The sequence below is a fragment of the Dipodomys merriami genome, unplaced genomic scaffold (genome assembly GCF_024711535.1).
Source record: "Dipodomys merriami isolate MVZ:Mamm:240054 unplaced genomic scaffold, mDipMer1.0.p SCAF_123, whole genome shotgun sequence".
Lineage (NCBI taxonomy): Eukaryota > Metazoa > Chordata > Mammalia > Rodentia > Heteromyidae > Dipodomys > Dipodomys merriami.
This window is the reverse complement of record NW_027202527.1, coordinates 1,156,234-1,181,821: the sequence shown is the minus strand read 5'-3', so window position 1 is coordinate 1,181,821 and position 25,588 is coordinate 1,156,234. Positions and strand designations below refer to the sequence as shown.

The 25,588-nt window shown below is 41.2% G+C and overlaps 1 protein-coding gene across 1 annotated transcript; it reads left to right on the top strand.

Moving 5' to 3' along the window:
* The first annotated feature begins 250 nt into the window (after positions 1-250).
* On the top strand, positions 251-24,837 carry LOC138823792 (zinc finger X-chromosomal protein-like). The gene is made up of 8 exons (XM_070017350.1): positions 251-432; positions 672-735; positions 781-899; positions 12,654-12,742; positions 18,599-18,748; positions 20,299-20,448; positions 21,411-21,551; positions 22,624-24,837. Exons 1-8 carry the CDS (start codon positions 251-253, stop codon positions 23,217-23,219), a joined length of 1,491 nt encoding a protein of 496 aa, XP_069873451.1. The 3' UTR covers positions 23,220-24,837.
* The last annotated feature ends 751 nt before the right edge of the window (positions 24,838-25,588 follow it).

Here is a 25,588-nt window from a genome sequence, read left to right as displayed (position 1 = left end):
AGGCAGATCATGTGTTGAAACGAATGAAGCAGTAAACGAGTAAGTAAGCGCATTGTGGCAAATAACTAAATACATCAATGAACAGAATGCAATGCAAACCAGAACTATAGGATTTGAGAGCTGGTCGATCCTGTGGAATCCAGCGTAGGTATGAGTATGTGTAGTTGGTTTGTAATCATCCAGGATTCATATCCCATGATGCTGACGGAGGTTCACATGTAATCCTGTTCCTTTTCGTGTATCGACGAATATGGAAAATGTGCGGATGCCATCGTTAGAATGCACTGTCTTTCCACATTTCAAGTCAGAATCTCAGATTGCCGACTGCCTTAATAAGGTTGTGAGCAAACGGTTTAGTGTTGCACTGGGACCTCCTCTCCGGCTTCCCTTTCCATTCAAAGGTTTCGTTGAGGTGGTCTGCAGGCCTGCCAGGTAGGACTGGAGGTGAAGATTAGGTCAGGCCATGGCCTGGACTGCTAACTTCTCCAAGGGGGCTTGCTTGAAGGAGGGCCTTGCTGCAGCTTTGGGGCAGGGCAGGCGTCTGGGCGCAGGTCAGTGGTGGCTGTGGAGGCAAAGAGAACCTTGTGACCCGCCCCTAGGAGACCCCGCCTCACGTGACCAGCGGGTCCCCTGTTGTCAATCACCAAGGGGTCCTCCAAGAGGTCCTCCAGGAGCCGGCAGGAGGCGCCTATGTGCCCTTCCGCCTGTTCCCGGGTGTGTCTGTCTGGTGATGACGTAAGTAAGTGACGTACTTGGTAACGGTTGTCCTGTGCTGGGGAGCTCGGACCCCTTCGTTCCTCCCCTGCCCCACCAGCCACAGCCTGGCTCAGTGCCACCTGGGCAAGGCCTTCCCGTGTTATCCGCGCCATCTCCGACCCTTGCTCAGCCGGTGTAGTCCGGTGAGTCCTGGACGCCTCTGTGTCCTTGGGCCCTAGTGTCAGTGCGGTGGTCTGGGCGGCGCCCCCCATGGTCCCTCCCCTGCGTCGGGCTGGGCGACGCTGCTCCAGAGCCTCAGTAGGCCCTGAAGACGCAGCTTGCGATGCCGAGCAGGCCGGGGAAGGCCACAGTGGGAGTAGGCCGCAGTGGGAGTCGGCTGCAGGGAGTGGTGGCCATGGCGCGCTCTTGGGAGGAAGCGGGTGGAGGTGGTGGCTGGGTGGCCCAGCGGTGCGAGGCAGCCGAAGCGGCCCTAGTGGACCGACAAGTGATCCAAAGTGGGGGCGAAAGGAGACGGGCAAAGGCCAAAGGTCCAGGCCTGCGACGAAGGCCGCAGCCGCGCCGCACACATTTTTCACTGTGTAAACATCGGCAGTGGTGGACTAACTCCCTGTGGGGGAAAAGATGCTGGAGTGTCTGTAAGCCTACCTTCTCCAGGAAACGACCAGGGATTGCAGGAGAGGGGGAGCACCATTCTGAAGGCGGCCTCTGGAGAGAAAGATTTCTCTCTGGTGGGTGAGGAGGATGTACAGCAAGAGAGTGGGAGGCCGCACGCGCAGTGAGCCGGCCCTGCCCTCTCTGCCTGTGCGCCTTCTTTGCTGGGCTGTCTTTCTCTGCACTTCAGCTTCATTTCCTGGTGCTGCCTAGTGGTGCCTGGTGCTGCCTGGTGCTGCCTAGTGCTGCTTGGTGCTGCCCGTTGCTGCCTGGCGCTTTCTCACATGGTTTGTCCCCTGGGTGGCTGCAGTGAGACCCCAGGAAATTCAATTTTTGCTCGAGTACACTCATATGAGCCCTTAAGTTGAGGCGGTGCCGATTTCAGCCAGTATTGCCCCCACTGTCTGAAAATGCAAACTCAAATTCGATGCGAAAAAACTGCTTCCTAGTGTGTCCAGTGGAAGACTAGTGTAAATTAGGACAATGAAAAGGTCTGGAGGTTATATTGTCATGTATCGGGAGAAAGTTTTTCACTTCTTGAATGAACGATGATTTATCTTTTTGTTTCCCTTTTATTTTTCCCTGTCGTTTTCCTGTCCCTTTTTCCTTTCAATATCCTTGGCATGACAGTGGGTTTGGAAGTTGGCTGTACGTTTTTTCCTCTGAAGAAATGCTAAGTGTTACTAGTGCATACTGGAGACCTTACATGCTTATGGGGGTGTTTGTCCTCTAGTGGTGGGGGTTGGGGGACGAGAGCAAAATAAAAACGTTCTTCTCTCAGAGGACTTTGGTCTTACTGGTTGCTGAGCAGTGAGAGAACCATAGTCGATGCACTGTGGAAGGTGTAAGGAGAGCTGACTAGGGTCTTCTGTGGGGCAGTATACGGCTCAGAAAGCTGGCCGCTGGGGATTTTAGCTTACATGCACAGCATTATGAAAAAGTAGGTATTTTAATGTGTTGAGGTGTTCTTTTTTTTTTTTTTTTTCTTATACTGGTGTGTGGAACTGTTTCTGCCTCTTTGCTGCAATAAAGAAAATGGAAAGTATTAGATCATCCAGATTTTTCCATTCTTGTAAGAAGTATGTAAATAAGTGCTAATCATGTCTAATGGGAAATGGTTTAGAACACAATTTGGAAAGTAGAAACTGGCAGTTCCTTCAAATGAAAGTAAAAAATAATCTTCTAATGAAATCATATATTGCTAAGTGTGATTTATCCTGCCATGGAAACCATACCTGATGTATCAATTGTCATTATTTAAATACATAGAAACATGCGGTGCTAATACGCTTCAAATGCCTGTTAAAGAAACATGGGAATTAACTTTTAGAGTTGTCAGATTACTGACCAAACAAAGTCAGAAATAATTGATCTGTTGAGCTCAGACTAACATATTGTGTAGATGCTGGCAGGTCCTTGGGGTCCCATTTTGGCTGGAGGAGGGGGTGAGCAGGGTCCACCATCCTCTGCTCTTCACCCCCAGCTTCCAGTGCTCATGGAGTTACACCTTGGCTTTTAGAGAGATTCCCAGGCATGAGCATAGCAGTGCCACAAGTCCGTGTTGGTAGAGCCAGCAGTTCCTCAGCAGCTGCACTCAGGGGCTGTGGGCATGAGACAGGGGGCACCGTGGCCAGGACACCACTGCTGCTCAGATGAGTTGGACACTTTAATTACTGCTAATCAGTGGGACAGCCTGGCTCTGGGAGATGAAATCGTGCTTGGATATCTTTTTAATTAATAGATAAGCCAAATAGCTATATGGCATGAAAAAAAATTATATGATAATACGCTTTGAGGTTTTCCACTCAGAAAATAATGAGAATTTTTGACCATAGGAAGCTGTGAGGGTGCGTGTGAACTCTTGCTCTGTCACATACAGCTAATGACATGTGGCTTTCATACTTTTTTTCTTTTAGTGTCTCAGGTTATAGAATCCGAGATACCATAGTCACAAGTGACATTTTAGCTTGTAAAATTGTGTGATGATACCTTATCCGTTGGAAATATAGGAATAAGAATCTGGCCATGATTCATCAGACATGAATTTTGAGCGATTGCTCTCTTGAAGAGTTGGTGTTCTGATTGATGCCTCTGGTTGGTCCCTCCTGTCACTGCATCACTGGTGGACACTTGTAGGTGGCTCACACATCTCATATTGCTGTACTCGTTGGTATGTACCATTGATAAGTAGGAACTGGTTTGGTATATCACAGCAAATGACAAATGGTGTAGACCTGTCTTTGTACCCCTTCCGTGAGCTATAGTTGTGGGTTGTGTGCTTTGTAGCCTGGTCCATGGGAAGCAGCAGGGGGCACTGACGGTTGCCGAGTCACAGTGGGCGTGTGGTGTGGAAGTTTTCTTGAGGGATTTTGTTTTGGTTCTCCTTTTCATGAAGACTGGAATCAAGCATACATGTAAATTTTTGGTAATCCATCTGTAAGTTAAAAACTCGGAAAGTTGCAGATATTTACAGGATGGCTCCAGTTGAGACAATCTGAGATGCTTAGACTAGAAAGTTCATGAGGGTGCAGTTGTGAGCAGCATTGCTGAGGTATGTGTGACATTGGACTAGAAGCTCTTGTTCACTGCAGAAGTTTCAAGGCAGAGAAATATACCAGGGGAGTCAATGTGGGCTGCCACTACTAATCGTTATCAAGAAATGGTGCCTCTTCTCTCATGGTTGGTTGCTCTGATTTTTCCTATCTTGCTGAGTAGAACAATGCGCTTAATAGCAAGGGTGTTATGGTGGCTGACTAGAGAGAAGATTTAGGATGTCTGCCCTGTCCTTAGGTTAATTATGAAGACACAGGTATTTACAGAGTAGCTCCTAAACTTGTGTAGCCTACACTGTCCTCACAAAAACCCTGCCTGGTGAAAGAACTTACCAAATGGCAATAACCCTTTCATTATTCTTCAGTTATTGAAATCTTGAAGCACCTCCTGTGACTGTCCAGTTACTGGAGTTCCTGAACATGGAGAGCATGTGTTTCCAACAATCTTATGGTATAAAAGCCAAGTTTTCCACACCTTTTCGGGACTGCAACTGATCACAGCAGCAATGTTTCAGCAGTTCTCCATGTTTACTACATCAGGATGAGGTTTTGAAAGGAGTGAGTGAAAACAGAGAGGCGGCCATTTGTACAGGCTTTGTTGGCTGCCTTGTGAAATAAAATGCTTAGGCCATTGTTTTTGTGGATTATAGAAGTAGCTGATTTGTATTGGGAGAGCTGAAGTCCTACAGAGAAGATAGAATGATATCCTGCACATTACATCAACATGAGGTGTTTCAGGACATCGGTTAGTTGTGGCTGATGAAGAGTAAATTAGCCTCAAGCATAAGAAAGAATCAGGTGAGATTATCTTTAGCAGGAAATCATGTGATGAGTTTATATGTGTCCATGTTTATATGAGTAGTTCTTTTATTTTTTTTTACTGTTTTTATTTTGTGTGTTTAGAAGGGTAGTCGGTGATGAACTGGAAAACCAGAGGTATACATATTTTGGTAGTAGTCGCTTTTGGCCAAAGGATGTGTTATTTTATAACTTACACACAGTTTATTTTTTGCATAAACTAATTATTTATTTAAAGCTATAAAAGTGAGGCAGATAGTTGATAAAATAATTTGGAAAGGATAATTAGAATGATTCACAAGATTTAACATAGGAGGATGATACTTTACAAAACGCCATGAGGGGAATAAAAGTCAAACTCTAAGTAAAAATGCCACATTACAGAGTATTTTATAAAATACAAAGTCGAAGATATAAAAGAACTATATATATTCTAACTCTAAAAATGAGTAATCGCGACTAAATATTAGTTTTAAATTTACAGTTCCTGGGCATGAGAGCCACGAAACTGTACATATCTCCGGAAGTATGCACAGCCGTTTGCTCAGCCATACAATTTACACACATTTTAGAAAGACAGTCCCTGTCCTTGTTTAAAACTTAGTGTTTTGAGGGCTGAGTATGGTGGCTTATGCTTGTAATGATACCTGCATAACGGGATGACTTTGAAGCCTGGGAGGGCAAAAGGTTAGGCTAGCAAGATGACATGTAAACTGGGTCTGATGGCACAGGATTGTGATCCTAGTTACGTGAGGTAAGAGCATCTTGAACTGAGGATACGTTAGATTACCCTGAAAAGTAATACAAGCCGAAGAAGCTGGATGTTTTCCTGAATTTCTTGTCTAGGGTTGGTAAGAGCCTAGATAAAGTCATAGTTGAGCCCCAAAATTGTTCGTATATGACTGACTGATTGACTTGCGTCCTTTCTTTTTTTCTTCCTTTCTTTTTTATGTATGTATGTATGCATATATATACATATATATATATATATATATATATATATACTTTCTACATTAATGTATATCTTTATATATATATTCACAGCTTGTGTTCTGGGAATGGGACTTGTCAATTTGTCAATTTTGTCAATTTCCTTTTATCTTCAAGGTGGTGTACAGAGGATTTAGAGTTACAAATGAAAGGCAACCACTCCCTTTCTTGTCGTACCCATTACCCCATACCTCATTAGTCTCCCACTTTCCATCCTTCCCAACTCAGTTAAGTTTTACAGTGCGTTTCCAACATAGTGTCTTGTGAGTATCACTGGGCATTGGTTTAGCTTTTTTCCTTTGTCTCCTTTGTTTTTCCTTTGTTTCCTTTGTTGATCCCTTTCCATTCAGATAATTCAGGTAAACATATTGTATTTGACTTTTTGGGAATTTGAGAAGTAGCTATCAATGTGCTAGAGAGGAGGGGACAAAGAACTGGAAGGCAAAGTAGGTAAGAATTAAGGTTCCCAGTGCTCTTCATTATTGGTGTTACTTTTGTTAACTTTTGTTACTTTTGTTACTTTTGTATTAGAAGTTTGAGATGCTGAGTATAATAAATAAGTTGTAAAGAAGCTGGGTATTTCCTTTTTTTCTTCTCTCTCTCTCTCTCTCTCTCTCTCTCTCTCTCTCTGTCTCTCTCTCTCTCTCTCTCTGTCTCTCTCTCTCTCTCTCTCTTGTATTGTGGTCGGGGGTTTGGGAGAGCAGTCCTGGGGCTTGAAGTAGGATTTGGGTTGAGTCCTTGAGCTGTTTTTCCCAAGGCTAGCACTCTACCACTTAGAGCCACAGCACCACTTCTAGCTTTCTGAGTGATTAATTTGTGATAAGAATGTCAGGAACTTTCCTGGTCATGCTGGCTCTCAGCTTCCTGAGTAGCTAGGACTACAGATGTGCTATTTGTCAGGAATCGATTGGTGAGGGGTTTCTGTCTTAGTGTTTCTTTCCACTTATCCTCACCTCTCCTGTAAGGAGGTTTGCACAGTGTTCTCAGGTGTTTTAGGAAATGCGCTGGATGCCTGGGAACTCAGTTGATCCAGCTGCTTGGGAAGTTGAAGCCAAAGGATCACAAGAGCCTAACAGTGGGGAAGGGTCTATGTTAACTGACTAGCTAGCCAGCTATCTAATTACATAACTAAATAACACATCAATAAATAAATGTATTATCAAAGTGGAAATGATGTCATCTGTTGTGAGTACAGTTTCAAAGTTTGAACTTTGCCGACAGTTGTAGACCTCTTTCAACAACGGTTCGAATGAGTAGTGTTTCTCTGATATTGCATGGTCAAAAATGTCTTTTCAGCAAGATAACTGCATCTCTGTGTGCCCCTCATAGGTTCATATCCACTGGCTTGCATAAAACTGGTTTATAGGGCTGGCTCTGGTGGCAACTCCCACTTTCAGCTTTTTTGGTGATGATTCATTGGAGTTAAGAGTCCCAAAGGCTCTCCTGCTCAGTGTGGTTTAAAATGTGCTGGTCACATCTCAGCCTCCTCAATAGCTAGGATTACAGGCCCTTGAACTGCTTTAGTTATTTTTGAAACAGAGCCTTCCCTTTTTGACTGGGCTAGGCTCTGACTCTAGTTCTCCTCCTGGTGACTTGCTTTACAGGCATGTCTCAGTGTGTCCCCTGGTCTCTGTGGAGACCAGGAGTTGCCAGACTGGCTTTGAACCATAATCTCGCCTCTCTCTCACTCTCCAAAGTACCATACCTTAACTAGCAGCTCTCCTAGGCCAACACATGTATAGATGTTTTAAAAACAAACCAGGTATAGACTCAGATATAACAAGGTAAGCATTATTCTGAATTAATACCTAAATAAAAATTTGAATTGTGCTAGATTATGATTTGACATGATTTTTACACTGCAGTAGTACAAAATCTCAGTATAGTACTTTTGCAAAATAATTGAGCAGCATTGAGTAGAAGCCAGGTGCCGGAGACTCACGCCTGTAATCCTAGTTACTCAGGAGGCTGAGATCTAAGGATCATGGTTCAAAGCCAGCCTGGGCAAGAAACTCCATGAAACTCTTATCTCCAATAAACCATCAGAAAACCAGAAGTGGCTCTGTAGGTCAAGTGGTAGAGTGCTAGCCTTGAGCTGAAAAACGGAGGGACAGTGCTCAAGCCCAGAGTTCAAGTTCCCCGACTGAAAGAAAAAAAAGTATCTTTTAAAATTGCTTTTTTTGTATGCATGTATCCATATAGTAAGAGTAACCAAAGCTTGCTTTAGAAATACTGTACTGCGTGAGGAATATACTTTTTTGTTTTGTTCTGTTTTTCTTATTTTTTTTCAAACTTTCTATCCCTACCCTTGTTTTTTGCCTATGGAATATGCTTTTGAAGTTTGGTCACACTGGCTGTGGGACATGAGCCTTCTTACTATTGGTTCTCTCGCTAGTGTCTCCAGAGGAACTGAGATTATATGATGGTTGCCACAGACTCAATTGTACTTGTCTAGTTGATATTCATACAATTTTCTTTTGTGAAATATGATCTCATTTTTGTCATTTTGTAAAATAGTTCTCTAATGATGAGTAGACCAGGGGAGAGCCCTAGATGAAATTCAGTGATCATAAGTGTGCTAAGCATTTCCACTTGTTTTGGTTTTTCGTTTATTTTTGTTGTTGTTTACATTTTCATTAGTTTGGGTGGAGTAGATGGAGTGCTGGCACTGGTGCTGTTTCTATTCTGTTTGGGACGCTTGAATTCTGGGATTTGGGAGCTGGAACTCAGGACCTGAGCACTGTCCTTCCTTTACATTTTTCTCTCCAGACTAGCACTCTACTACTTGAACCACAGCTCCACTTCCTGCTTTGGTTATTTACTTGGAGCCAAGAATGTACTGTAGATTTTCATACATGGACAGCCAGGCTTTGAACTGTGATCCTTAGTATCTAGACATAGGAAATTTTAAGTCAAGGTATCTGAGTATCAAGATATAGGAGATTTTAAAACAGGGTACACAAAGAAAAGCTCTGAGTTGTCTTTTTACATCCCTGACTGAGTAAATGTGTCACTTTGAAAGGTAGTGCCTTGTTGAAGGTGCTCTTAAGCCTTTGGCTTTCCTTTGCAGCCTTATTTTAAGCTGTGGAAATGTGGAGAACATGAGACAAGATAAGGTAGGCTGGGAAAGTAGTATGTGTAGTAAAAAAGGTAGTACATGGGCTATTTAACAGTTTTTCTCAAAGTCTAATTAACATTCATGTTTTTCCCCATGTATTTCCTAGATTCTGTTCCTTAATTAAAACTTCCAAATGAGCTCTTCACAGGCGGTTTATGGTCTTAATTTTGCAAGTCTTAGTCAAGCTCAAGGTGCAGTGAAGGCTGAGAGGTAGACTGATATGGAGAGACAGAGAGAAACAGACTGAGGGTCAAATAGATAGTGTGTTCAGGGCAACCATCTGGTGACCCGTGTGATCACTTGGTCTTCTTCTACATTTGCATATAGACTTGGACTCCTTGTATCATCTGTCTTGAGACGCTTGTGCTGGCTGTATTGTTGTGGGTATTTCAGTCCAATGTTACCAGCATATTCTTTCTCCCTTCTTGTAGATACATCTGCCATATGTTTCACTGATAAGAGTGGTGTCATTGAATAATTAGAGGAAGTTAGCAGTAGTGGGCCCCTGCTAAAACATTACCAGAAGAGGTTTAAGGTGCTCTGAAATACAAAATGAAAACACTTCCAGTTCCTCCACCACGGTTCTTGAGCTGGGAATTTTATCCAGGGCCCTCATACATGGAGAACATATGTTCTGCTGATAGGTTGCATCCCTATTTCTTTTGTTCTGACGATAATGGGGGAAGGGGAAAGTAGGGCATCAAATGCACTGTTGCTTCCTATGAAAAGAGGAGATGGGGTTGCTCATATTAGTAACTGCTCATATGAGAGGTATGTTCACCTCTCCTGTGCCCCAGTATGTGTTAGGAAAGGAAAGCATTCAGTGACTCTTCACAGACCCAGACTTCAGGCTTTAAAAATAGTTGCTGTCTTTGCCAGATCGTCTACAGCATGTAGCATTGGCCGATTTCTTTCCTATGTGCTGGAGCTCTTTCATCTTTTTCATTGGTTGGTCACAAATGATTAAAGTACAAGTGAATCTCAGAAGGCTGAGTACCAAAGAACCTTTCCAAAGTGGAAAGGAAGCAAACACACCTCTTGTTGGAGTAGTGATGTACTTAGCACCCTCTTACCAGGCAAAATTAGTATTTATAGCAGGTAAGCCGGTGATAGGCTTAGCCTAATAGTGCAGGGTCTTTGGAATATTAACATCTGTGTAAAATTTTCTGAGCAGCAAACCTCTATGGATGATCAAAGGAATTCTGCCTACAGATTGTTGGGATACCCTCTGCTCAACACAATTGTAGGATTTCTACATAAAAATCAACTTTTGTTTATAGGGTTTCCAGTCAGATGTGGTTGTGTCTTGAAGGAATAAATCCACTTGAAGGACTGTATTGATTTCAGACATCAGGAAATTATGAACTGTAATGTTAAAAAAGAAGTAAAAGGAAGAGAAATTGTTCATGAGGAATTGGCAAGGGATGATACCGAGTCTGGCAGGGAGTGAAGAAAACTGTAATGTGTTATACATTAGGACTCTCCCTTAGTTTGTGGGTTTGGACATGTTCTTCCTGTTGGAAAAAAACAAAAGCAACAATATGGGAGGAAATCAGAAAGGTGAAAGGTCAGGGATAAGGTAGCCCTGAGATACATGGGAGGAAAACTAGGATGTCACTTAAGGAAAGGGAAGGAATTGTGTGCCAAATCCTGAGCAGCCTAAAGGATAAGTAGTTAAAAAAGAAAAGCTGGTATGTCAAAGGAACTTGTGTGCCAAATCCTGAACAGCCACAGGATAAGTAGTTAAAAAGAAAATCTTGTTATATCAATGGAATTTTTTTTTTTTTTGTCTGTCATGGGGCTTGAACTCTGTGCCTGGGCGCTGTAACTGAGCTCTTCAGCTGAAGGTTAGAACACTACCACTTGAGCCACAGCTTCACTTCTGTTTTTTTGTGTGTTTTTTTGGAGATAAGTGTCTCGGGGACTAGTTTGAACCACAGTCCTCCAATCTCATCCTCCTGAGTAGCTAGAGATTACAGACGTGACCATCAGCTATGGATATCAATGGCACTTTTGTTTCCATGTGTGCCTTTGTGTTGGTCTTTAGAGAGAGTCTACTTCCATATGTAGCAAGCTTTTGCTTTGGCCTTAAACTTTCTATTGACCTGCATGGCAGAGCACACGCTTCATCCAAAGCACTAGCATTTCTATTACATTAATTGGATTGGCTTTTGTAGATAAACCGAAAATGCCCTTAATTCAGTTTCATCTAGTTGGTTAGAGAAGATTAATTTGGATTTAATTGTGTGGGTGCCAGTCCTGGAGATTGAGCTCAGGGCCTGGTGTCCATGAGACTGAAAAAGGATTACTTTTAGGCTCCCTACTAGCTAGGATAACAGGACCCTGGCACTTTATCAGGCTCTTCATTGAGAAAGCATCCTTGCAAACAGTTTCTACGCCGACTGGCTTCAAAGTATAATGCCAGTTAGTAATCTCAACTTTTCAATGAATTATGTTTGAGCCAGGAGCTCGTACCTTACTTGCATTTACATTTTTAAGAGAAGAAATAGAAATATGTAGTGAGACCTAGTTTTGAAAATCAGGAATAACAATAATGGATTTGCAGCCAGTATTGGTTCTCTGTTTCATTCGGGTTGATGACTGTGGTCTTGTTATTTGAAGCAACGTGATTGTCTTAAACTATGTTTCTTACCAGTGAATAGAGAAAAACTGGGATGTTGAAAAGCCATTGTTTATATATAAATTACAGTTGAGTGTGTTATTTACTTGTATGTGTTTATCAGGACCACATAACCTTTTTTGAAAAAAATAAACTCTTTTCATATACTAGGTCTGATCTCTGTCCCTGAGCCTGTTGTACTCAAAGATAAGACCTTATCTCTTGAGCCACAGCAACAGCTTTTTCTGAATAGCTTATTGGAGGTAAGATGTCAAAGATTTTCTCCTTTATATTGTCTGTGAAGCAGGATGTTCAGATCTGAGCCTCCTGAGTAGCTAGGATAACTTGTGTGCCACTGTTGGGCAGGTAGCATGTCTTCTGAATAGAAATGCATATTAATAGCCGGGCACTAGTGGCTCACACCTGTAATCCTATCTACTCAGGAGGCTGAGATCTGAGGATCACAGTTCAAAGCCAGCTTGGGCAGGAAAGGCTGTGAGACTCTTATCTCCAATAAGCCACTCAAAAACAGGAAGTGGTGCAGTGGCTCAAGCAGTGGAGTTCTCCCCTTGAGCTGAAGAGCCCAGGAACAGCACTCAACCATGGACAAAAAAAAAGAAAGAAAGAAAGAAAGAAAGAAATGCACATCAATGTAGGTATCTATGTATCTACCTATCTATGTATTGATGTGTCTATGTACATATCTATCTATACCTGAGACTTAATTTTTCTACTGGAAACTAAATATAAAGTGAATAACTTTACTCTTTTTCTATACCTCTGTTAGCATTTTAGCTACAATGAGAGAAAGAGAGGGATTAGGGTTTCACACAGGTTATGAAAGTGGGTTTTTATTCTGCTCATATGAACTTGTCTTCTTTAATGGCGGAGAAGAGTTCCCTTTTAGACCAGAGAGCAAATGAAAGAGACTGACATACAGTTACATGTTCCTCCCTATTTCTGTAATCACAAGGTCATTATAAAGGGAGGCGGCCAGTGACTACCCAAAAATGCAACAAGTGTTTACACTTCTTAGATATTTTGAATTGTTACCATTTTGTGAATTGGTGATAGCAAGATTAAGGTACCTTAAACTTAAGGTATAAGGAACTCTCACAGAAATCCCTTTATTAAATGGGCTCAGGTTGAGCCAAATCATGATACTTTTAACGTTTCATTGTTGGTTGTACTTTATGCCTTGTCATAGGTGCTGTGACGACTCAACATTAAAGGTCATGGATGGAGATGGATTTGAGATGCAGCCACAAGAACCAAACTCATTCTGTCCTGCAATAGGTATAAGTGTGTCTTACATGATCCTACTTTTAATGTATCAAACTTGGAGTTTTTTATTGAGAGAAGAAATGTCCCAATTTAAGATTCATTGATGGCCTTGTAATTCTGCCAGATTCTCATAGCTAATTCATTGGTCTTTTACTCTGGTCACCTGGCTTCTCTAATTTTCCCAGTTATACACTTCCATCCTAGTAGCTATCACAATCAAAGTGTTCGTAGTTGGATGTGTTATTTGTGTCTATTAGTGTATTATCACAGTTCCTACCAGCAAGACTGGTAGTACTTGACCTCGGGATTCTGAGATACATAACTGGATTCCCTTTGGAATTTCTTCCATAAGGGCAAACTCAGGGTTTCTGTGTGGCTTCCTTTAGATTCTCCTGACTATAAAGATTTTTTCAGTCCTTCTTTGCTTTCCACTTATCCACCATATTGATTTTCCCTTTCAGATTTTTGCTCCTGGTACTTTGCACAGGATTCCCTCAGGCAACAGTGAAAGGAGTTTTCTCATGTATTGTATTTTCCATACCATGTCCTCCATCACTTCTGGACTCCAGCCAGAAAACTATTCCCCCTAAGAATGTGTACGGTTATCTTTAGAAATCCAAGCCATTGCTCCAACCTTAGAATTTATCCTATTATGTGTATTTCCAGTTGTTTTGGTATACACACACTGACACAGGTGGGCACACACATTTACAAACATGCACTCACATGCACACACAGAATAACCTCTTATATACAGACACATGGCATTTTTACAATATTAGGAAGTAGGAGTTTGTTGTTATCTCTCTCACAAATGTGAAATATAAAAGGCCATTCTCAGTGTTCCCAGTCCATGAATGTCACTGAAGTTGTACTGAAGTTTAGCCCTTTTTAGTTGTAAAAGAACATTTAAATCTGATACTAATGATCCTGTGGGCATAGGTTAGGAAGTGCAGCAACCTTCTGGAATACAGTTTCTCTTGTAAATTGACAAAAGTTATAAACACAAATTGCCTGTTACTAAGTTCAAGATAGCCTGACACCTGATAAACATGGAGAAACACCTGAGTTCACAGGTGTCTCCTGACTGCAAAGCAAGCTACTCAGGATGTTGAGATCTCAGGATTCTGATTCCAAGCCATTCTGGGCAGGAAAGATAGAGAGTTAGGCTGGAGCCAAAATCCTCTCCAAGACATTTTCAGGTCTTTTAGTCTATCCCCAGGAGAGACACAACAACACAGGAAAAAGAAAAAGAAAGTAAGCACAAAAGACAGTTTTAGGAAGTATTAGCATTGGTAGAGGTACAGGAAGACTTTCTGGGGAAAGCCATCTTAGCTAGCTCTAGTGCTACACACATGTAATTGGGGTCCTCAGAAGACTGAAGTGGGAGTATCTTACGTTTGAAAGCACCCCGGCTATATAGTGAGACCTTGTCTTAAGCATGATTAAGGAATCTAGGCCCTGTTGGCTCCTGCCTAATCTAAGCTACTCAGGAGGCTGAGATCTAAGGATTGTGTTTCAAAGGCAGCCGGGGCAAGAATGCTGGTGAGACTCTTTTCTCCACTGACTTGCTGAAAAGAGCCTAGAGTGGAGCTGTGGGTCAAATGGCAGTAGCCCTGAGCAAAAACTCTCAGGGATAGTATCCAGGTTCTGAGCCCCATTCTCAGGACAGGTACCCTAAAAAACAAGAAATTAAAATACACAAAATTCAACTCATCCTTTCATGAAGGTCTTACTCTTTGACCTACATAATTTTTGGAACTCTTGTTATAAGAAAAAGTCAGCTTGCCACACAAGATTAACTTTGTTTTGTGTTCTCATCTCTATTCAACTTGTCTGAAGTATGTTTATCCTGAAATTCTGTTGCATTTCTGATGTATGTCTATCTTGAATTTCTGCTGTCTTAACTCTTAATTTGACCTACCTTTTCTTTTTAGTCTCTAGCTCCTTACTGTTGCCTTCAGCCCAGTGCGGGAGTTGGAGGAGGAAGGCACCAGGGGACTGGACAGGTGTTTGTGTGTGTGCGTGTGTGCGTGTGTGCGTGTGTGCGTGTGTGTGTGTGTGTGTGTGTGCGTGTGTGTGTGTGTGTGTGTGTGTGTGTGTGTGTGTGTGCTGAAGGTTGATCGCTCAGAACAGGTGCTATCCCAGAGTGTTTCCCTTTGCTGTCTTTGTGTTATTTTGCTTAAGGCTAACTCTCTTGGGGTTGAGCCACAGATCCACTTCTGGCTCTTTTGGATAATGTATTGGAATTCAGAGTCTCACAGACTTTCTTTCCAGGGGCTGGTTTAAACCCCATCCTCAGATCTCAGATCTCCTACAAAGGAGGATTATAGGCATGCACTACTGCCTGGGATTTGCTAGCTGTCGAACATTTTTGTAAGAAAATATTTACCTTTCATACGTTAGGTTGTGAAATATATCAGTTTCCTTTCATTAAAAGATGTTTTCATTCTGAGACCAATTGTGTTTAAAAATGTAGCTTGCAAGCCAAGTAGGCTCTGGTGGATCATGCCTCTGATCCTTATTGCTCAAGAAGCTGAGATCTGAGGATGTTGGTTTGAAGCCAACTGTGGCCAGCAAATTCAAGGGACTCTTATCTCCAATTAAGCACCAAAGAGCAGGAAGTGGGGATGTGGCTTAAGGTCTTGGTCCAAACTGTTACGTTTTCTCTCAGATGTGAACGAAGCCTCCTAAACAACAGTGGTGCATGAAAACTTCTGCAGGGCCTTCTGTGTTTACTCATGAATAGACACAGCAGACACACCCAAAGAGGATACTGTTCCTTGAGGAATCCAAAAGTGTACATCTTAAATACTGTTCATGAAAACGATTGCCACAAATGGAATTCATTTCGTTGGTGTTGTTTCTTATTCTTTTTTTCCTGGTGGATTAGTTGTACTGTTAGGGTGGACAAATGTAGATGTGATATTCAATATACCTTATAGAAACAATGTACTATGTGCAACTTGTGGGCAAGGACGGCAGGACAAATCTGGGAGGAAAAACGGATGGTGACACATTATCTAGAGAGTATTTTACTCATAACCTGACTTATGGAACTGTGACCCACCCCTTCATCTTCCCGTACAACTCTTTAATATTAAAAAAGAAATTGTATTTTTAAAAAGTTACACAAGAGGGCTGGGAAGGTGGCTCAGTGGTAGAGCGCTTGCCTTGCATGCCTGAGGCCCTGGGTTTGATTCCTTAGCACCACATCAGCAAAAAGAAAAAAGCCGGAAGTGGCGCTGTGGCTCAAGCGGTAGAGCGCTAGCCTTGAGCTGAAGAGCTGAGGGACAGCGCCTAGGCCCACAGTTCAGGCCCCACGACCGGACCCCAAAAAAGAAAAAAGTTACACAAGAGAATGAAACCTCAGTTCCAGGAACACAACTAAGGAAGGGAGCGTGTGAAGGGACGAGGTAGGAAGGGAAGGAGGCATTGAATAGGAGAGCAGGAAGGAGAGGACAAAACTGAGAGGGTAAGAGAGGAAGTAACAAATGGAGGAAGGGATAATAAGTGAAGTAAGCCAGGCCTAAAGAAACTTAGGTCCCATGCTTTCCCTTATTTGCAATAACTAATGTATGTATGAGTCAACCAGAAAAGGTCAGATAAGTTGATGTTAGGGAAATGAACCCTAAGATATGTATTCTAATGTTTTTTTCTTTCATGTGATTGTTTCTAACACAGTATTAAGATTATTTCTTTGTTGCTTTGTTTGTCCCTCCCCCATGGTATAACCCCTTCATTTACTGTATTTGAGATTTGGTATAATTTGTGAAGGGAAAGGGAAAAAACAAATCATTTAAATAGGGATACTGGTGGATACATTGCAATAATGAGATGTACAAGTCCTTAAGTGGAAAACAAGCTTTAGACCTTTTGTGGGGGCGGAGGGGGGAAGGAGGATTGGAAGAAATGGGAAGGGGAAACAAAGGAGGAGGCTACAATGCTTGATAAGAAATGTACTCATTATCTTGCCCATGTAATTGTCACCCCTCTGTACAGTATTTTCACAATAAAAAAAAAATGGAGGGAGGGAAGGAGAAAAAGCATAAGGATAATAGGACTTGGAATTATATTCCTGAGTGTAAAGAGTTTTAGCACATATATGGTACATGTGTGCACATCTGATGGATACTAGATGGAGAAAACAAAAACAGAGCGAAATGGAAAAAAATCCATCAGAAGGACCCATCAGCTTCACAGGTCATTGATCAAAACAAACTAAGCAACTCATGGCATCAATGGGAGGGAAGGGAATGAGCAGGAAAGTGGAAACTGCTGATACTAAGCACAAGGAAAGAAATGTTACATATCACCTGATGTGGAAGATATAACTGTATTGTCAAAGCTCATAGAACTCATAAACTCTATGGACCATGATAAAGACAATTTGCCTGATGAAAGTTAGAATGTGGTTGTGACTTTTAACTAAGTATCACTATCTCACAATACTGTGGAATTCATGTAATCACTTAGTCACAATAAAAAATTTGCTAAAACAACTACAACAACTAAATCACCAGTTATAGGGCCTAAGGCTTTGGAATTATTGCATGTCTGATTGCTACATTTTACACCTCATGTTTGTAGGAAGGAAGATTTCAGTATATTCCTACCTATCAGTTTTGGTTCTTCGTAGGGAAAGAGAGTCAAGAGGATTCACTTTCACTGCTGATTTGCTTATAATGTTGGCTTTACAATTGCTACAAACAATGAACCAATTTTAATTAGAAGATTGTAAAATAGTTCCAAGATTCCACAACATAGCTCACCTGTTTACAAGCAGTTATTTAAAACTAGGATTAAGAATTGGGGATACGGAATTCTATGCCTCCATCAGAAAGAATGACATTGCCCAATTTGTTAGGAAATGGAAAGGCTTGGAAAAAATTCTATTAAGTGAAGTAAGAGAAGCCCAAAGAAACATAGGTCCCATGGTTTCCCTTATTTGCAATATCTAATATATGTATGAGTCAAACAGAAAAGGTCAGATAATGAGATGTTAGGAAAATGAACCCTTAGATATGTATTTAAATGTTTTTTTTCTTTCATGCATTTGTTTCTAACCCATTTATAAGATTATTTCCTTGTTGCTTAGTGTGTCCCTCCCCCACAATATAACCCCTGCTTTCACTGTATTTGATTTCGGTATAATTTGTGGAGGAGACGAGGAAAAACAAGTCGTTTAAATAAGGATACAGTGGACCCGTTGCAACAATGAGAAGTACAAGTTGTCATGTCCAAAACGAACTTTACTACTTTGGTGGGGGGGGTGGGGAGGTTTGGGTGAGGGGGTGGGGGGAGGCAGGGAAGGGATGTGAAGGGTAAACAAAGGAGGAGGCTGCAATGCTTGATAAGAAATGTACTCATTATCTTGCCCATGTAATTGTAACCCCTCTGTACAGTATGTTCACAAAAAAAGAAAAAAAGAAAATACATTTAAAAAAAAAAGAAATATACTCATTATCTTGCCCATGTAATTGTAACCCCTCTGTACAGTATCTTCACAATTAAAAAGTAATAATAATAAAAATTTAGAAAAAGAATTGGGGATACCCAGCCTAACACCGTTGGATCAGGCCTATAATACTAGGTATTCAGGAGGTTCAGATTGGAGGATCAGGCTGGGCACCTTTGGGTAAAGAAAAGAAAGTATATGTCTTGTTTTTTGTTTACTGTAACCTAATTTAGCAATACCAGAAATATGACTTATGTGGTATGCTGGGACAATTTTTTCTCAAACATCTCTTAAATTATTTTCTTTTCTGTGAGTCAGATTAGAGATTGTATTGGACAAAAAGACTAAGAAAATAGCACTACTTCATGTATATCAGCTGGTTGATTCTGATATATTTCCCACCTCTGTAGTGAATGATGCATGCAACTTGGATCATGGTGGTCCCATTAGACCGAATATGGACATGGAACCAGAAGTCAGTTCTTGTAAAGTAGATGACACTTGCCCTGAAGTCATGAAGATGTCCACTTTAAAATCTGACAGTGGAATGGATGACTTAGGTAAAGAGGAAACCTTCAGCATGTTTATATGCTGTTCCAAATTACTCATCTTGATTCCTTAAATGGTCGACCCTTAGCTTTCCTAGACCAGAATAATTGACATCTTCTTTGGAGACATCTTTTAAGATGTACTTGAAATGTATGGTAAAAGTATTACAGAGGACTGTGTTGAAATGAAGGTTCTAATGAATTCTTGTCTTGTTTCCTGACCGGTGGCCATGCAGACATGGTAGAAAGTGCCACCTGAGAGTAATTTTGGAGAGGAACTAGTGTGTCAGAGCAAAAGAATTTTTACTTCCAGGGAATAGAAACATGTATGCCTGTCAGTGACTGCAGGCAAAAGAAGAAGTCTTAAGTAAGCAGAAGGCATGTGGTGGGAAACATGTCCATAAGTTGTGGGGATTAAGAGCTACTCAGGATTTTGTATTTGGGACAGTAAGTTTACTATGAAGGTACTCTGCTAACTGAATGTGTCTATGCCTCCATTTTATTATTATATTTCAGGCAGAACTAACATTTTTGTCCAAGGACAGCCTCAGCTTATATTGCTGCTAACTGTAGACTGTTGCGAAGCTGGAATCCCACATCCAGATTGTTGTTGTCTCAGATTGTATTACTCCTAAATATAGTCTACTGAGTAAGTAGCTGGGGCTCACACACAGGATGTCTGTTGAGATGCTGTCTCTGCGTTTTTTCCAAGCAGCTCTCCTTTAGTGGCTGGATTATACACGTAAGATGCTCTACCCAGCCTACACTGGGTATTCAATGCAAGCAGTATTTGAATGAAGTAAGGGACACTGTTTTAGTCATTATTATGGTCTCTTTTTTCAAAGAAGGCATCCTTGTCTTTTAAGTCAGCAAGAAATCCTTAGGTTGTTGATTCTTTCCTTCTTGCCTTTCATGAACTCGGTCTTTCTGTCCTCTTTTTGCCTTTATTCTTTCCTTCTCAGCCTTTGTTACTTCCTTTCTTCCTTTCTGTGTTCATTCCTTGTTTTCTTGCACCTTTCCTTCTATCCTCCCCGCTTTCCTTCCTTTCTTTCTGTCTTCTTTCCCTCCCTTCATCCTTTGTTCCATTTTTCCTTCTCTCTGTCTCATTTTCTTTCTGTCTTTCCCTTTCTTCCCCTTGGGGTTTACATTCAGTGGTGGAATTCTGTGCTTTACCTTTGTGTTTTCAGGACTGGAGGTCTATCACTTGAACAACAGTGTCTCTTTCAGCTTGAGGTTTTGGTGTTTAACTGCAGAAAAGAGTGACACATGCTTTTCTTCCCAGTCTGGCTTTGAACCTCAGATCTTCACATCTCAGCCTCCTGAGCTGTTAGGGTTACACATATGAGCCTACCGGTGCCCAGCGACATTGGTGCTTTGAAAGTTTATGGAAGGGGTCGATGGTATACACCTTCATTCATAGCACTTTGGGAAGCTGAGTCAGGAGGATTTCAGCCAGCATGGGCTAGCAAGATTCTGTATGAAAAATCAAAGTATGAATTACAGCAGAGTCTCAGAAATTAATATCTCTAACTTTTTGTGCATCTACTTAATTTTGTACTTAGGTTTTGTTGAAATTACTGATGAAGGATATATCGATGTGATTAAAGGAGAGGAATATGCTACCGCTCTAGCATCTTCTGCTATACATGAACAGCAAGTGGGTGACAATGAAATGAAAGCTCTGATGCCAGTCTCATGGACAGTTGCTTACGGTAAGTCACATAGTAGTTGAAGAATTCAGTCTTTGAATAATGAAAAAACTGGCATCTGTGTTATTCAGAGTTTAGCACTGAGAAATGAATTTGTGGTGGTTTAAGGAGAGGTGAGGAATTCTCAGATGGGTTTTCTTTTTCCCTATGCATTTTGCTCTGAGTTTCCAGGTACGTTAGAAAGGGACAGACTTTCAATGTGTTAGCTTATAATTTTGCTTGTACATGGCTCATGACTTGACCACCTCTTTAGGAGATTGCTGGGTTTGGAAGCAAGGTGTTTCCTGGTCTCGATATGAATGTGTCCATAAACAGTCCCTAAGCGGTATGGAGGTTCCTCAAAACACATAGAGCTCCCCTGTGACCCAGCAATCTGACTTCTGATGCCCCTCAGTAGAAGAGTAGATCAAGAAGATATTATACATATATACAATGGAATTCTGGCTTCCATCAGAAAGAACCATACTGTCCCTTTTGTTAGGAAATGGAAAGACTTGGAAAAGATCGTATTAAGTGAAGTTGACCAGTCCCAAGGACATTTAGGTCTCATGGTTTCCCTTATTTGCAATAATTAGTATCTATAGAGGATAATCTTATCAGAGAGCTGAAAAGCTCAGAAACCTTGTACAAATGACCATATAAGCTGGTGCCAAGTGAAAGGAACCCCAAGATATGGACACAAGAGGTCTGTCTTAATTGTTACTGTTTTAAAAGTACCATGTGATTTTATTACTTTCTGTTGTTTTTGTTGTTTCTTTGTATGTTCTTTCCCCTATGGCATATCCCCTGTTGCTACTGTACACATTAAAAATAAAGTAAGAATTTTAAAAAGACACAGTGACTGAAATAAGGAGTTTCTATATCTCATGAGTGTCAGCACTTGTTTTCATGTTTGGGGCTAAGAGTCCCTACTGTTTTATGCCTCATAATACTTTGTAAAAATGTTTTTAATACTCACTTACTAGGTGATATCTCTGATGGACCTGAAAACCAGACTTCTGGAGCAGGTACCCTCTTGCATGCAGATGAGTGTGGTGGCCAAGATCGACTCGCTAAACAAAACCCAGGGAAAAGGAAGAGAGATGATTCCCAGCAACAGCAAATGGGTGAGGGAAGGGTAGTTTTCACTCCACACGTTGGTGAGGTTTTAGAAGAAATTGATGAGCTACAAGTAGCTTTTGTTTTTGAAAATAGAGTTTCTAGAATTCAGGGAGAGTCATGAATGAGTTCCTTGGAAAAATCTGATTGTGGTTCAGAATGAAGGAAAGGAATCAAAACTGTAAGCTGATTTTAGTGGAGATGAAACAAAATTCCCAACCCACCTTATGGGTCTGGTCATTGTTTTTAGGGTCCTGTGAGTTTCAACTCACAGGATTTTTCTTGTTTGTTTGTTTTATTCTAGGTCATCGACCCCTGAGCTAAGGTACATGGCTAGGGTGCTAGCTCTCCTTTCTTTTTCCCCTTGCATTTTTTTCTTATTTGGGTCTAGCACTGAATGAAGTGAGCTGGCACATCCCTTACAGCTCTCTCATATGTATAATTGGAGATAAGAGTCTCAGGAACTTCTCTGCCCTGTCTGGATTGGAACCTCAATCCTCAGATCCTCAGGCTCATGAGTATCTGGGATTACTAGCATGAGCCACATGCACTCAAATTTCACTCATTATTGTCAAGATAAGCCAGCCTGGGCAGGAAAATACATGAGACCATTATCTCCAATAGACAAAGAACCAAATCGTCAAGTACAGCTGTGGTCCCTCTGCAGGCATATAGGATGATATTTTTCTCATTCTCAGACTTTTGTTTTATCATAAAGTGATATGTAAAGAAAAGGTGCCACCAAAAGGTACTTAGGTGTAAATTCTGTGAATGCGAGACAGCTGTTTTACAAGGGATATTGAGTCATCACCTTTTAGCAAGAACTCTCCCCACAATTGTGTAGGGTGCAGAAAATGTTTTGGCCCGTATTAGAGCACAGAATCCACATGAGAATCCATTGGAGAGGTTATGGGTTGTGGAGGTGGGGGGGGAGTAGGGAGATGGGGCGGAGGGAGCTCTATTAGCACTTGTCCTGGGAATATGAGTCTGCGGACTCTTCTAACTTGAAAACACATCCAAAGTCTAAGCCCAGCAAAGAGATGCCATTTAAGGGTGACATTTATCTTCTGACTTCCCCAGATACCAGAGAAGCAAGGCAACATGGCTTTATCAACCCAGGAAGCAAAAGACACCAGTGTTGGTATTGTGACCACAGGAGCTCAAGCTCAGGTGATTTGAAACGACATATAATTTCAGTTCACACCAAGGAGTACCCCCATAAGTGTGACATGTGTGGTAAAGGTTTTCACAGGCCTTCCGAACTCAAGAAACATGCCGCTGTCCACACGGATGAAAAAATGCATCAGTGTAGACATTGTGATTTCAAGATTTCAGATCCATTTCTGCTAAGTAGCCACATTCTGTCAGTTCACGCCAAGGATCCTCCCTTTAGATGTAAGAGGTGCCGAAAGGGATTTCAACAACAGGATGAGCTTGAAAAGCACATGAACACACACAGTGGTCGGAAAGTGTTTCAGTGTGAGCACTGTGAGTACAGCACCACAGATGCCTCAGGCTTTAAACGGCATGTTATCTCCATTCATACAAAAGACTACCCTCACCGCTGTGAGTACTGCAAGAAGGGATTTCGAAGACCCTCTGAAAAGAACCAGCACATACAGCGACACCATACAGATGAGAGCTTGTCCTCTCAGTGTGTCCACGGATCTTTATAAACCTGTGCTGTGAAGCAAGAGACTTTCTTAAAGGCAGTCATCCTTGGTCATAGGCAGCTGTTGATGTACAAATACAGCTGAGTTCTCTGTAGGCTTTATTCAGTAGAGCGTTCTGGATCTTACTCTCTTTCTTTAACAGATGAGCAAAAAGAAAAAAGATTAAAAATCATCAACAAGTTGCTTTGTAGAAAGTAGCCAATCCTTCTCTTTACTGAAGTTTTAGTCTTTGAAGCTTTAATGCATGCTTACTTACCTAACTTTCCTCATCTCAACAAGATGAGTCACTCTAAAAAGTAATCATCTTAACCAGGTTGGGGCAGACATTTTCACATTCCTTGGAGATGAGATGATTTTGGTAATATAAATAGTGTCAGATCTTAACTGAACTTTACAAGGAATCATTTCCTGGTCTTAGTTTCTTCAGCCTTTTGGACTGTGAGACTTTCCGTGTGAGCACACTAGTGAAGCTGAATACACATTGACCGTATTTGCCCAAAGTTTTCATTTTGTCCAGTGGGAAAAGAATGCTACTACTGAGCATAAGATTTCCTTTGTACTGTCTCTCTATTTTTCAGCAGAGCTACCTTTCCAAGTAATTTTGATTTTTGCTCTGTGTGTTCAGATTGTGTTTTATAAATGAGACCTCATGTAGTCAGGCTTTATAAGACTCTCAGAAGTGCATGGTACCTGGTGACACTTTTGGCCACTTAGCTGTTTTTCTTGGGTATTCCTCAAATCTTATGTCTAGGGTGAAAACTATTCGACAATATAGAGCTTGAATATCTAGAAATGTCTGCGATCTTTCTGTAAACTTGATATAAAAGAGTAGAGTTCATGTGAAGTAGAGAGATAAAACGAGTGAACTGTGTAGAAAGTTTTCCCTAATAACTTTTATTCCTGCCTTGAATTGTTCTGGGAAATTAACTCAGACATGGTCCTTCTGTTCTGAGAAGCTGGTAAAGATACTTTCTGTTTTGCAATGAAAGGGACATGAGGAGGAATTATAACTCCATTTAATAAATGAATGAGAAGTAATTCCTAGAGTGGCAGATTAAGCCTTCTTTTTGTTTGTTAGAAAACAATGCTTGAAGAGTTCCTATGCAGGCTGGCTTTTATTAAAGCTTAAGATGGAAGCAGTGGAGGGGCTCAGATTTGCCTTGAGCAAAAGAAGCTCAGAGGCAGCACCTAAGGCCTGAGTTTGGGCAGGCAGGCAGACAGACAGACAGACGATAAGCCCAACACACACACATCTTCACACACACACAAACACACACACACACACTCATACACACACACAGAGTTCAGATGTGAAGTTTGGCTTTCAAATATCAGCCAGTCTTTCCATTTTGTCTAAGAGTTCACTCCATGTTAAGTCACTAACTTGACTATAAATGAAATATGAAATTAATTCACTTTGCTCGTCTTGAGGCATTAAGCTTTTTAGAAAAGAGGAAATTTTTTACATCTCTTAAAATAGAAAGGGACACTGCCAAATGGGGCAACTAATAGAACTGATTTTAAGAAGCACATTCTGAAGAATCTTCTGGTTCATGATACTCCAGTCTACGTGTGCTAATAGGCTTTTATTTTGTAGTGTTACACACACACACACACACACACACACAACTTCTTCACACTCATTTTCAAGTTTGACATCCCACCATAAATACAGATTGAGTTTTGAAGCCTCTTATAGCTTCTTACTACCTCTACATGTTCCCATGGTGTTTAGTCCGATGGTAAGGTATTGTGGAGAATAAATTTTTGTATGTGTAACAATTTTCAAAGTCTTCTTTGAATTTCATTTTTAATACAAATATTCAAATGAAAATTTAACATAAGATATTTAAAAAGTACAAAAACATTAATTTGGTGACATTTGTTAAATAAACAGAAAGATAAGAGAACACTTTACATGCTTCATATTTCTCAGCCTCCCTGGAGTCAAGTGTGTTGATTTTAACTTGTGGCATTGCAGAGTGAAAAGCCAGAAAATTTTGGACAAAAAAAATCACCTCAAAGTAAAGCAGAAAAGGTCAGACAAGGTGATGTTAGGGAAATGAACACTAAGATATGTATTCAAATGTTTTTTTTTCTTTCATGCGATTGTTTCTAACACATTTATAAGATTATTTCTTTGTTGCTTTGTATGCCACCCACCCACAGTATAACCCCTGCTTTCACTGTACCTGATGTTGGTATAATTTGTGGAGGGGAAGGGGAAAAACAAATCATTTAAATAGGGATACAGGTAGACCCATTGCAACATTGAGATGTACAAGTTGTTATGTCCAAAACCAACTGGTGAGTGGAGGAGGGTGAAGGAGTGGGGAGGAATGCATGTGGAGGCAGGGGGAGGATGGGAAGGG